General features: G+C 44.0%; 1 protein-coding gene across 16 annotated transcripts in view; it reads right to left on the bottom strand.

Annotated features, from left to right (window-relative positions):
- The window catches only part of SFMBT1 (Scm like with four mbt domains 1), a 116,990-nt gene extending 102,999 nt beyond the window's left edge, over positions 1-13,991 (bottom strand). For 2 of the 16 annotated variants that reach the window (XM_086367626.1, XM_086367614.1), the window contains exons 1-2: positions 12,939-13,112; positions 2,275-2,346 (exon numbers count right to left, since the gene is read on the bottom strand). Coding sequence is in view for 1 of the 16 variants with exons in the window: in XM_086367613.1 (XP_086223739.1) it covers positions 12,939-13,221 (283 nt within the window). In the remaining 15 variants the exon portion in view is untranslated. Of the gene's footprint in view, positions 1-2,274; positions 2,347-11,598; positions 12,168-12,199; positions 12,472-12,938; positions 13,237-13,603 lie in introns of those variants that run through there. The other 14 variants (XM_086367629.1, XM_086367615.1, XM_086367616.1 and 11 more) reach the window with 13 other exon arrangements.
- Positions 13,992-14,258: the final 267 nt, after the last annotated feature.

Genomic DNA, 14,258 nt, shown 5'->3' with positions numbered 1-14,258 from the left:
GAAGCCACCGGAATGAGAAGTCCAAGTACAACAACTAGAGAGTAGCCCCCTGCTCATCACAACTAAAGAAAAGTCCCAAGCAGCAATGAAGACCCAGCACAGTCAAAAATAAATAAAATTATTTTTTAAGAAAAGGAATGCGTTTGTTGAAGATCTAAAGATGAGCAGTTATCCTCAAAAAAGTGAAGTTATAAGTTAATGTGATTAAAAAAAAAAAAAAAAGAAGTTGAAGAAAAAAGGAATTACGCTCACCTAGAAAAATAAACAGGCACTCCAGGCAGCAAAATATGACAAAGTATTGACTTCTTATAAAAAAATTCAGAACAGGCAGAACTAAACTATAACACTGCCCCCAAATCTCTGGAGTTTAAAAAAAAAAACTTTTTTTCTTAGATCATTTACAAGCTGGTTGTTTATTCACACCTCCACTCAACATACATATATTTGCTATGCACCATTCTTAGTACAGGGATGCCATGCTGATTAAAGGAACTGGTTCCTATCTTCACGGAGTTGACAACAGTAAACACAAGAACAGTGCATTAGTGCCCTGTTTGGTTTTCTCACAAGGAACAACAAGGAGAAACAGTCCTGGAGTAGGTTTTAATGTTCTCTACCTTGTGACTTTAAAGCAGTCAATGATAAATTAAATTTTTTAATTTAAGTATTAAAGTGAACTGAAAGTAAGATAATTTCATTAAGTGATAAGCACCATGAAGAAAAGCAAGCAGTAAAGAGACAGGAAAGCCAGGGGAGTGGAGGTAAGGATGTTGAGGGAAGGGTTCGTGACTGAGCTAACCCCTCTGATGAAAAGGAACTAAATGTAACAAACTTTGCTGTACTTGGAGGGACAGAAAAGATGCATAGCGGATTGCGGAAAAGCAGGCAGAAAAGTGGCAGAGGTGGGCAAGGAACAAATTGCAAAGGGTATTACAGACCACAAGAGAAGTTTGGATTTTATTGTAATTGCTATAGAAAGCCAATGGCAGGCTTTAAACCAAGGAGTCACTAGATCAGATCTGATTAAACATCATAGCTTTTGTTTAGAATATAATACATTTTGGAGTAGAAACAAAGCTACAAATGGTGCTGCTGCAGTTTTGCCTCCATGCCTTTCCTCAGCTATAATTTATCTACTGTCTACTCTGCTATGTTGTATCCAGGGTACCAATGAGGAATAACAAGGTCTCTCACAGTCAGCTCTCAATCTGGTACAGACACTGAACAAGTAATTACATTTATAACATTCACAAGAGGAGAATATGCAGAAGGCTGAATGCCCAGGGCAAAGGGTAGTTAACCTGGCTTGGAGGCGTCCAGGAAGGAAAACTCCACAGGAAACTTGAGTCTTACAGGACAAACAAGAAATCTCCTTAGTGTCGTCCCCTAGACACAACAAAACCCCTGCTGGAACGTGAGAAAATTTAGGGGCTGCTGAAGACTTTCTTTTAAAGAATTTATATAGCATCATTAAGGTAGAATGGAGAAAAAAAGAGTTAACATAGAAAATATGCAACTGCTACTTCACAGGTATTGCTTACACACGATTTGTTAGGAACTTCAAAGGTACAAACTTGTAGTTGTAAGTCATGGAGATGTAATGTATAGCACAATGACTATAGTTAATATTATATTGCACATTTGAAAGTATCTAAAAGTCATCAGAGTGTATCTAAAAGTCATAAGAAAAAAATTTTGTAACTAGATATGGTGACAGATGTTAACTAGACATACTGTGATCATTTTACAATATATACAAATATCAAATGATCAGTTGTATACTTAAAACTAATGTAATGCTGTATATATCAATTGTACCTCAATTTTAAAAGTTATTTAGAAAACCCTTCACTAGCATTTGGTTTTCCCACAACATTGAAAACACAGTAGTCTAAATGTCACTTCAACAAATGGGTCTGTGCTCTCCGTGTATATGTATGTATGTATGTATGTATGTATGTATGTGTGTGTGTGTATGCATGTGTGTTACCCACTGTGTACTGGGGTTAATCTTTTTTTGCAGCTTTTGAAGCCATTTTTATACTTAAACCAAGACAAGCTTTTATCGAAATTTTCAAACACAGAGATTTTGAAAAAATTCCAAATTCTCTCCACTTAGATTCAAAAGTTATTAAAATTTTCCTGATTTGCTGTATTTTTCCATATATATGTGCATATGTATTTGCATATATATTTCCATATATATGTGCACGTATTACACATATACATATTTTATGAGCCATTTAAAAGTGCTGAAACATCATGATACCTCACCTTTAACTCTTCAGTTTGATTCTCCCAAGAAAAAGGACATTCTCATATATAGTCACAATGTCATTATCATACCTAAAAAAAAAAAAAATTCCTTAATATCATCTATTAAGAAGTACACAGTTTTTAAAAGTTTTAAGTACAAAAGGTTTAGTTGGGAACTTTCGGAGAACCCTGGTGGCCTAGTAATTATGGTTTTGGGTTTTCACTGCCAGGATCCAGAGTCAATCCCTGGTCGGGGAACTGAGCCCCCATAAGCTGCGTGGTGCAGCCAAAAAGAAAAGAGACAGAGAAACTTACTGAAGGAATGTATTTTAATAAAATGATTAATTTATTATTACTTGTATTTCATTATTTTTATTTCTAAAATGTAATAATGCTTTATAAAATTTCAGTTAAAAAGTCCAAATTTGAAGTAAATTTTTAAAATATTAAAAGAATAATTACAGTAGTCAAATAGGGCCAGAAGTATCAGATTGGTATATGCCAGACTGACATTTGAGGAGCCGTATGTTAGTGGAGGACACACTGGACATGCGGAGAAGAGGATGTGGGGAGGACCAGGGTCTGGCCAATGCTGGAGGGAGGGCACGTGTGAGAGGGGGCTGGGCTGGGCAGGTGACCAGACAAGCTCAAGGATTCTGTGCACATTCCTGAGGAGCCTGGACTTTACCCTGCTGGCAGCGGGATAAATTTATGTGATAAAATCAAGTTTGTTTAGAAAGAGCTATCTGTCCACAGTGTGTCAGATGGATCAGAGAAGGGTGGGGTAAAGGGGATGGACAACCATTTGGAGGCAACAGAACACATTTTTAACTGCAAATGGTTAACATTTTGGTTATATATGTTGAACAAACCTGCTATACTGGCAAATGAACAAAACAAAAACAGTAAAACTAAACTAAGTTTACTTGCATGTTCATGTTGTAGAAGAGCAGCTTTAGAGAAAGATAAGAGTCAATAACACTTCTGTAGAAGTTGAAAGGAACCCCTGGGCATTTCTGAGGTTTTCAGCATTTAAAGGAGCTGGCTCTTTTTACCACCTAGTTTCACTTTCCAAAGTGGCACTGCTTTTCCTTGGCAAGTTTCATCACAGCATTAATTTTATACTTACCAGTCACAAAATAAAACCAATGAGAAAGAGGCGGGGTGCAGCGCAGATAAAGCGGTTTTTGGACAAGCAGAGTACCCTCAGGCAGTCCTGAGCAACTAACTGCAGGGAGTTCCACTTAGAGAGGCCGAGAACCAGACACCAGCTCTGCCTCGGAGGAGGAGGAGGGCAGCATGGGGAGGCCTAAGTGGCAGGACAGGATGCTGGCCCTTCATTCCCCTTCCACCAGAACTCCAGTCTTTTCTTATTTTACATACTGGGCCTCCTGGAAAGATTTCACTTAACAAAGGGCCCCATAGCTTATAAAAATGTCTGAAAACCAAGAAGTCAGAACAGCACATTCTTAAGTCAAAGGTTGGTAATTTTCAATAAGAAGGCTCAGTTCCACAGGAAAGCTGTGGGGAGAAAAAAAGCTGTCAGGAGAAAAACTGGACACCATCACCAAGAAGGAAGGTAAAAAAAAAGAGACCTAGGCAGATGAGTCGGCTAGAGGAGTAGCTTTAAGGCAGACTAAGGAATTGTTTGGGACCTGTAGATTAAAGGGCCAGCGGAACTCCAAACTGGACAGGCCCAGAGAGACAGGATATATGGACCTGAAGCTCAGTAGAAAGGTTTAGGGGGGCACACAGGCTAGATGAAGTGGAAAGGTGGGGGGATCCCCCAAGGGAGGTGCAAACAGAGGAACAACAGAGGAGCTGCAAAGGTCACAGAAGGCAAAAAGAAAAAGGTCTGCCTCAAGTTAATACTGTGTGGAACCAGCCACAAATAGGGCCCCTTCAAGAGGAGACCCTGAATTCCAGGCGGTGTGTCCACAGCAAACGGGGCACAGGCTGGACTGATGGGGTGGTGCTCCAGAGAGCAGAAGCTGCAGAAGGGCAAAGGAACCAGGGTAGAGGGTACTGGCCAGGAAGCAAACAAAAGATTGGACAATGGGTCCAGGCCCAAAGGGGCTGAAACTCTTTGAGAGGAAAAGGAGGTCAAAGTAAGGTCAAAGATGAGACAGGGAGAGTAGGGAAGCCTCTCAAAGAGCTTGTGGAAAAAGAATACTACCACAGAACCTGAGATTTCAGTAGTATAGCTGCTTTCAAAAGAGCTCCTCTCAAAGTTAATAGGAAGCCAAAATCAGGGTAAAGGTCAAGGGGTGGGCGGGGAGGAGACTGTTTTCAGAATCCTGTTGTGCCTCAAAGCCCTGGACAGGGCTGCAAAAGTCCTGGAGCCCTCAAGCATTCACTGCAAGAAGGGAGAGCCACCCTACAAGGCAAGGCCAGAAGAGCCCCTCCAGCTCTCTGCGTCCCCTGTCACAGCTACTACTGGCAGCAGAGTCATTTAAAGTTTCTCTCAGTTCACCCAGGAACCCTTAAGGAAAACCAGATGCAGGTAACGCCAAACAGCAGATTCTGTTTGCCAGTCTGCATGTGGTATTACTTGTATTAATAATAATAAAAACTTTCGTACATTTCAAATGCAAATATGAACCATGACTGAGGATTAAAATCAACTTCAAAATGGAAACAAAATTAAAGTAATGAACATCAGCCCTACATTAAGAAATGCTCGGGCTTCCCTGGTGGCTCAGTGGTAAAGGGTTCACCTGCCAATGCAGGAGACTCGGGTTCAATCCCTGATCAGGGAAGATCCCACGTGCTGCAGAGCAACTGAGCCTACGTGCCGCAACTACTAAAGCCCAATACCCTAGAGCCTGCACACTGCAACTAGAGAAAAGCCTACACACCAACAAAGACCAGCACAGCCAAAAATAAAGAAGCCCTTCCCTGGTGGGTCAGACAGTAAAGAATCTGCCTATAATGCACAAGACCTGGATTCAATCCCTGGGACAGCAAGGAGAACAAACCAGTCAATCCTAAAAGAAATCAACCCTGAATATTCATTGGAAGGACTGATGCTGAAGCTCCAATACTTTGGTTACCTGATGCCAAGAGCCGACTCATTGGAAAAGACCCTGATGCTGGGAAAGGTTGAGGGCAGGAGAAGAAGGGAGTGAAAGAAGATGAGATGGTTGGATGGCATCATCGACTCAATGGACATGAGTCTGAGCTAACTTCAGGAGATAGTGAAGGACAGGGAAGCCTAGGGTCTGTAGTCCATGGGGTCACAATTCCCCGATCATAAACGACCATGTTGTTGTTGTCTTCGTTGCTAAATTGTGGCTAACTCTTTTGCAACCGTGTGGACCGTAGCCCACCAGTTTCCTCTATGCATGGGATTTCCCAGGCAAGAATACTGGAGTGGGGTTGCCATTTTCCTCTCCAGGGAATCTTCATACCCAGGGATCAAACCCATGCCTCCTGTACTGGCAGGCTTCACTGAGCTATCAGGAAAGCCCATAAATGATAACAACAAAATACCCAAAGTTTTTCATATTTCTAGGTTTAGCTACTAGATCACCTACTCCTGCCCATTTTGCTCAATAATAAAAACAAAAAGTAATCAAAAGGAAACTACATTCCTGGAAAAAACAGCTACCTATTGTTTTTTTAAAGAAAATTATGTCTAACAGTGTAACTCTAGAAAACAACTAATCACTCTGATTTTCTTAAGAACTGAGCAGTTATTTAAAGCACCAAAAAAAAAAAAAAATCAGGCTTCATAACATTCACTGTCACAAAGATAGTCAAAAGCACTCCTTGTCAAGAAGCAAGTTGGGGAGGAGGGGTGATGAAAAGATGCTCTAAAGTGTCCCCCCACCACCCTGGAACAAACAGTATTCAGGAAAGTCACCCCATGTTTACTAATACAGGAATCAAAAATAACAGTAAAGACGTATATAGCCCCAGGAACTATATTCAGTATCTTATAATAACCTATGACGGAAAAGAATCTGCAAAGGAATATACACATACACACATACAGCTGAATCACTTTGCTGTACACGTGAAACTAACACAACAAATCAACTACACGTCAATTAAAAATTGTAATAACAGTAAAGAAAACAATAATTTTTTAATTTATTTTAATTGGAGGCTAATTACTCTATGATATTGTGGTGGTTTTTGCCATACATTGATATAAATCAGCCACAGGTGTACATGTGTGTTAAAAAACACTTACATGTGTTGGCTGTTGTTTAGCTGCTCAGTTGTTTAGCTATTCTGAAAGGGCTAACTGCTCAACTCATACTCTGTGCCCAACTTGCTTTCTATGACTGGACATCTGTATTTCTCAAATCCAGAGGTACAGTAATACAATAAAGCTAAAACATAAAATATAGAGCATTAATTATGTGGTATCATTATTATGTAAACTATTAAACCTCTTTTAAATACTCAATTAGTTTTCCATTAATACAGAAATGAGACTGAAATACAGTTAAAACCTCAACTAACCAGAACAGCTAGGGAATGAGTCACAGAATAATCATGCCTCTCAGATACTCAAAGGCTTATTTACAACTTTAGAATGCATAAACTCTTTTGGTTAACTGTTCTGGACCAAACACTTGACTCAGACCAACACTGTGAACATCAGTGACTACACAGTAAGGGGGTATACGAAGACCCACAAAGCTCTGTCCTCATCCAAATGAAATCCAAGACTGTAGCAACCTTTGCTTTACACTTTCCCTGTCATCATATTCTGCTTCCATCCCTCTCGTTCCAATAACCATGTATGTCAGAACTATATCTAAGGAAAAGGTACCTGGTTCTCACAGTTCTGCTGGCACCTACCAAGTTCCTCCAAAGGAGGTAACAAGCCCTCATATACAGGGTTCCAGGACCTATTTTACCTGCTGTGGAAATGTATTTTGTCAAAAGGAAATTCTGATACATGTATTACAACACAGATGACCCTTGAGGACACTACGCTACAATGAAATAAACCACTCACAAGAAGACAGATACTGTAAAATTCCACCTATATGAGATAGCCAGACGGTCAAATTCACAGAGGCAGAAGCAGAACGCTGGTCACCAGGGGCTGCAGGGAGGCAGGAATGGGGAATTATTGTCAATAATACAGACTTTCAGTTTGGGAAGATGAAAAAGTTGCCAAAATGGACAGTGGTGATCACTGCACAACACTGTGAATGTTCTTAATGCCACTTAATTGTACCCATTAAAATGGCAAATTTTATGTTGTGTATATTTTATCACAACTTACAAAATTAAGTATTTTTAAATTAATGTAAGTTTGCTTCCTTATTAATTACTGTGTTCTAGAAATGATATAGTCAGTGCATCTGTGTAATCATTGATCACCCCAAGGTTATTTTATAATGATATGAGTAAAAATAAGCCAAAGTGGCTTAAAATTATGATTCCAAAGTAACATACACTATGTTTAACACGGAAAATGCATGTTTTTTCAAGAAACATGAAAAAACATTTTTTTCAAAAACAAGAAAATTCTTGTTTTTTCAAACAAGAAAGAACACTAGCAAAAACTGAGACAAGAAAGCACTAGTTTGGATACCGAATGAACATGAAATTAACATGGAAAATTAGTGATAACTCACAGGTGGCCTTACCACTGAGCAAATATTACATAGCAGCCACATCAAATAAAAACTATTCTGGAAAAATATAGTAATTTGGAATTCAAATCGAAGTACTTGCTGGTTAACACGTTAAACTTAATTTTTCAGCAGGAAAAATTCTTCAGGTATTTTAATGATTACTAAATTTCTCAGTCCTCTCATGTTGTCATTCCAGAAACAATCATCCTGTACTTGTAACTGCTGACAAACCACCCTCCATCTCTCATCTAAGACCCTCTCCAAATGTCATCTCATCCCAGAACTAACTTTCCCAGACCAAGCAGGTAACTGTCAACTGCCCGATCCACCCCAAATCAGTCTAGTAATTAACCTTTCTCCAGATTACGTAAAAAAGTCAGAAAGGAACCTGCATGCAGGACATACACCATGTTAGAAATGCCACCATGCAGTATTTATCCACAGTGCTTGGCTCTGAAGTTACTCAACCATCAAACCATGAAGTCAGCAGGGACCTAATACCTTTAGGATAATATATAGACAACATTTTTTTAATGATGTCCCTGAGCAATGATCTAAAGACAAAGAGAGGCAGTCTTCCCTGGCAGTCTTTGGCTAAGACTCCACTCCCAATGCAGGAGGTCCGGGTTCCATCTCTGGTCAAAGAACTAGATCCCACATGCCACAATTATGAGTACACATGCCCAAACTAAGACTCAGTGCAGCCAAATAAGTAAAAATGAAGATATATATGTATATAAAATATTTTAAAAATACAGAGAGCTGAATAAATTTATAAACATCCTCTTAAGTAAAAGAGACTAGAAAATAATTACAAATCTTTAGGTACCTTTGAGCAACAGGCAAAGGTTTACAATCAAATGTGTTAAAACCTCTACAGGAAAGTCATAATTTTTCTTTTAATAACCTGCCTTCTTATCCTCTCTCCCACCTCTGTAAAGCTTAAAAATGAACTTGTAACAACCTGACCACATCCTTTCTATTTTAAATATTTTCCAATGTTTAATTATTTGCCAATTCCATTTGAAGAAGTATAGAGTCATACCAAAATCCCACTCCCTGAAGTCTAATGGTTCAAAATCTTCCAGGTAACCAAAATCCCCAGAGAGCTTCACCCATTTAACAACTATGTACAAAAAGAAATATTTTTTTCAATTACAAAACATTCTAGTTAGAAATAAAGTCTATTTACAGAAATAAAAGTACTCTCCCATAAGAAAGTTATACCATTTACTGATTACATGTCTTTTCATTCTCACTTAAATTATTCTGAAGCATTGGGTAACAGTCAAATAATTCCAGAAAGAAAAGTTTTAAGAATTTACAAGAGAGAAAAGCTTTAATAAAAAATATTTAGAATTTACAGTGTCTGCCTTACGTCTTCTGCTTTCTGGATGTATTCCTTTATTTAATGTGAACATGACAGCAAGTCAGGCTTCCCTAGTGGCTCAGACGGTAAAGCGTCTGTCTGCAATGCAGGAGACCTGGGTTCGATCCCTGGGTTGGGAAGATCCCCTGGAGAAGGAAACGGCAGCCCACTCCAGTATTCTTGCCTGGAAAATCCCATGGACCACGGAGCCTGGTAGGTTACAGTCCATGGGGGTCGCAAAGAGTCAGACACGACTGAGCAACTTCACTTCACTGACATGAAGTCATAATAAAAAGGCCAATGAAGTTTGGACAATTCAGCTTTTCTACAGACTTCAGAGAGTCAAAAGACAGCAGCTTCTACATCATCATTCTATAGTAAAGACCAGTCTAGTTACCACTGTGAAAGCAAAAGTACCCTAGAGAAGCAGCAAGATTATAGGCAAGAAAAGCACTTTTAAAGAGAAAAATCAGAGTTTGCAGAACAATAAATAGCAAAGACGGAATTCACTTTAATGTTTTCTCATTTTGTACCTCTTTAGTTACATCGCTCAAAAATTTAACAAATTTTAAGTTAAATATCTGATAGTGCAAAAGCCAAGAAATCTAAAAAGAGCCACCAAAAAAAGGGAGGGAGGAAGGAAGAAAGGAGAAAAAAGGGTGGATCAATAATAACTAAGTGATAAATTACTTTCTTTGCTAATGATGCTATGAATCTTAGGGTAGCAAATTCAGCTTAGTTTTTGGACAACTGTCTGACTCAGTCACAGAAAAACAGAATTATTCAGCAGAATCATCTCACAAAATAAAACCTTTGAACTTCGTGGACTATGCCCTATGCATCCCTACCACAGGACTTAGTTCTCAACTTGCTACAGCCTTGCAGTAAAAAACACAGACCTTCCTGAGAACTAACAAGAATTCAGTTACAACCTCTACCTCCTCTCCTTTAGCAACAGAAATAAGAAAGGGTACAAGAATATAGTAAAAGGCATTTGGGAAAGATAAGTAAATTGCTGAAGTTCTTGCTTTAGTGGGAAACATAAAAGGCCCAACTTCCTAGGTCTAACACAAAAAGCAAAAACCAAACAAAAATTAAAAACCACCTGACATAATTTTTAGTTATCTTTTGTTTTTGCTTTCACTGCTAGAGTTTTAATGATCTGACAAACCAGGGGAATATCTTGCATATATAAATCAAGTTAACTGCTGTCATTTAAAAGGTTGTTAAAGCTTTATGCCCACATTCTTTAATTCAATGAACTTTTAAAAAATCAATTTTCATTTAATTTTCTCAGCAAATTCTAGGCTTTAAGGAACTGATTCATCTACTGACACTTAAACCTGACTTGTGGCTAAAGTTCATGATTCATCCTTTAAACATACTGTCTGCAAATATATCTGCATTCCAAAAACGGGAAGTAGCAGATTGATACAGGGCCCATGTTCACAAGGACTCCCGGAACCACAGATCCCAACGTGCACAGTACTGCCTCAACTAAAAAGTGACCTTCTGACTAAGAGGTCTCCCAGGTCCGAAATTTTAGTCATTTTAAATAGTATAAAAACGTAAAAATTGTTATAAAAAGCATGAGGATCATGGAGAAAATGACCATGACCCTAACTCCAGTTAACAGATGTGTTGTTTTTCAGTTTACTAATATTACCCCCATTCACCCCAAAAAGGGTTGTGCTGTAAAGCAAAACTCACCAGTGGTGATAGAAGTCAGTACAGTGTCACCCTGGGGGAGGGAAAGTGTTAACTGAAAAGGAGAAATGTACAAAGAGCCCTTTGGGAAGCTAAAAATGCTCTATATCTTGATCTGAGTGTAGCTACCAGTGCATATACATATGAAAAAGTCACTGAACTCTATGTACATAAATTGAGATCTTATTATAAATTAGGCTTCAATAAATAAATGAATAAATATACAATTTTAAAACATATTAAAATGCATTTGTAACTATCTTTCCAGACAATGTTATATAAAATCATCCAAGATACAACTCTCAAGGTATTTTTTTCTGAATGTATTTTAATAGAGATGCAGGTTGTGAGTGAGCACTTCTTTGTAGAACCTTTCGAAGTACAAACCTAAATTTTTTTAATCTTTCTCTTTAGAAAGTCACCAAATTTCAGAACTGAAAGGACGCACAATGATCATCTATTCATCCACTAATTTTGCAAAGAAACAAAAACAAATCTGTAAAGAAACTTACCCAAGATAAGGCAGTAGTCAATAACAACAGTAGTAACAAAATTGTTTCCTGATCTGGGGCCACTCCCGTTTCCACCAAGCCGTTACTTTTCTGACATTGTAAACAAATCTCAACTCCGAATCTACCTGTGGCCTAGAAAGATTCTACATACCTTAAAATACCAGGCCAACAGGCCCCAAAGTGTACTCAAGAGTACACTCATCTTCCTTCCTCATCTCAAGACAGTCGACAAACGAACAAGTACGTTTTCAGGCATTTTACTTGCGATGCAATCAAGTGTGACATCTTAAAAATGTGGTTCCAGAGAAGAAGGCATTGCAGGGTTTGATAAAATCCATCTTATTACCTTTCCAATCTTTTTGATGGTTTCTTGGTTCTCAGGACTAAGTAGGGCTCACGAAACCTCGCTCGGGGCAGTCCACCCGCATGGCTTTGAGAGACCCGCTGGGAATATCCCCCACTAAATAAAAAGCCTGTCCTTGGCAAGGGTGTCCTACCCCACTGCCGGTGTATAACAAGACGTGCAGGTGACCTGTCCTTTACGGCTCAGTTTTAGACCCCAGTGAGCAGCTGACATTTTGTGAAAAACTTAACATACATCCTTTCCGCGGGAATGTATCTCCGTTCTCACAAGGCGTTTCTGCTCCCCACAAAGCAGGCCTGCCTTCTCAGGACACTCGGCTCGCCTCTCCAGTCTCCTTTTCAGGGTCCAAAACGAGACTTTAAGAACAGAAATCGAAACGGTCACGGACCTCTGGAGCGGCAGGTCCGCCTGGGGTCGGGCAGCGCGTTCCCGGCGAGCCCACGGCCCGCTCGATCGGCGCTGGGGAGGCCCGGCACACTCCGATACGCTGGCCCGAAGCAACCGGTTGCGGCGGCCGCTAGACGCTCAGCCATCGCGCCGCGGCCGCTTCGGCCCAGGGAAGTTCAGATCACCGCGCGGGCGGCGCGTCCCCGGGTCCTGCTGCGGGTTCGCGCCCCGGGCCCGGAGCGAGCCCGGGGGGCGGGTCCGCGGGGGCTCGGCGGGCGGGAGCGCGGGACGCGCGGGGAGGGGCGCGCCAGGGGCCCAGCGCGCCGGGGAACTTGGGCGCCCGCGGTACCGCCGCCGGGCCACTTTCCTTTCACGCCCTGGGGTTGCCGCGCGCCGCGCGAGTCCGCCCGGGACTGCCGGCCGCCGCCGCCTCAGCGAGGCGCCCAGGCGCGCTCCTACCGCCCGGCCGGCAGCCGCGCGGGGCCGCGCCAGGCCGCGCGCGGCCGCCGCGCTCCCCCCCCCCGCCACCCCCGCGCCCCGCCCCCGCCCCCAACGTGCCGCCGCCGCCCGTTGGCGCCTCAGCCCGCGCGCCCGCCGCCCTCCGGCTCCCGGTGGATTTTCGTTGGCAAAGTTGCGCGGCCGCCTCGAGGGGGCCGCCGCGCGGTCCACCGCCCCGGCGCTGCCGCCGCCCCTTCAGGCCGCCGCGCGGGAAGGCCCAGCCGGCGGCCCCGCTTTTTTACCTGCCGGGAGTTTTCGCGCGCGCCCTCGCTCAATCGCTTGCTTTTCCCTTCTCGCGCTCGTTTTCTTTCTTTCTTTCCTTCTTTTCGTCCCCCCGCGCGGAAGCTTTTTCCGCTCGCGCCGCCCGCGCTTGCCCGCTCGCGCCCTCCTTCCTGCTGGGCTCCGCGGAGCGGGGCGGCCGGCAGCTCTCCCCGCCCCCCTCCACCCGCGCTCCGGCGGAGGCGGCGGCGGCGGCGGCGCTCCGCGCTCCGACTCATTCCAATATGGCACGGGCGCAGGGCGCATGCGCCCGCGCCCCCCCCCCCCATTCCGCGCTCCTCCCGGCAGCCCGCGCCCCTCGCGCGGCGCGCGTGGCGCCCCCCTGCCGGGCCTCTCCGGGCTAGCTCGATCGTCTTCCGGCCCAGCTGGGTCAGTACGGGAGACGAGGCGGCAGCAGACGGGGGTCCTGGGGGACCCGCGGCGGCAGCCGCCCCGGCCCCTCATGCCCCCAGCCCACAACTTACAGCTGACACCTCGAGGCCGTGGCGCAGAGCTAACGGCTGCGTCCCCATCTCCGACGGCGTTGCAGGCTGGCGCGGACTGGCCCCGACGGGAAGGCGCGCCCCAGGGACCCAGCGCCAACCGAGTCCCTGCTCCGACCCACGAGGGAAGAGCCCCTGCGCCTCACCTCGGGTTGAGGACGGAGTCCAGCGAACTTGGTGGCGTCCTGGTATCGTTTTTGGCGTCCGAGGTGAAGCGCGATGCTGTCGTCTGCATGTGACCGCCTCCGGCAAGATGGCATTAGCGGAGGAATGGACAGAGCGACAACTGGATGCTAGATCGGCGCGTGTCGCCGCGGGAGAGGGCTGCGTCCGTCCGCCAGGCCCACGTCGGGGACCTTCCCGTGAGATCTGGAAAGCACCCAAGTGCCCCCTGTCTGCGAAGTCAGACCCTGGGCCCCCGGCGCACCGGGTGTCTCCGGGCTTCCGCAGGAGGCACCCTGTAAATCCTAGTTTTCCTGTCGCTCGGGGGCCCCAGCGAGGGGGCACAAGACGGCTGCCGAATTCCGGCGGGAGAGCAGGGGGCCCCGGGCTGGGACAGAAGTTCGAAGGTGGCTACAAGCCGGCCCCGAAACCCGAGGTGCACACAGGCGATTGTGTTCCCCGAGCTCGCCCCTTCCCCAGCGAGGGCAGGTGCCAGTGAGACACCCGGATCCCCACCTGCTTTGTAGAGTTCCCTGCACCACGGAAACCCTGGAGTGCCCGGATTCCCGGGCCCTGGGAGGAGGTCTCTGACAGGGCTCTGATGATTCCTGTCTTTCAAAAAGGAAGAGGCGCCCCCAC

Source organism: Bos grunniens, chromosome 22, assembly GCF_055505025.1.
Source record: "Bos grunniens cultivar Pamir isolate PY7600 chromosome 22, Bosgru_T2T1.0, whole genome shotgun sequence".
Classification (NCBI taxonomy): Eukaryota; Metazoa; Chordata; class Mammalia; order Artiodactyla; family Bovidae; genus Bos; species Bos grunniens.
This window is presented reverse-complemented; position numbering and strand designations above follow the sequence as displayed.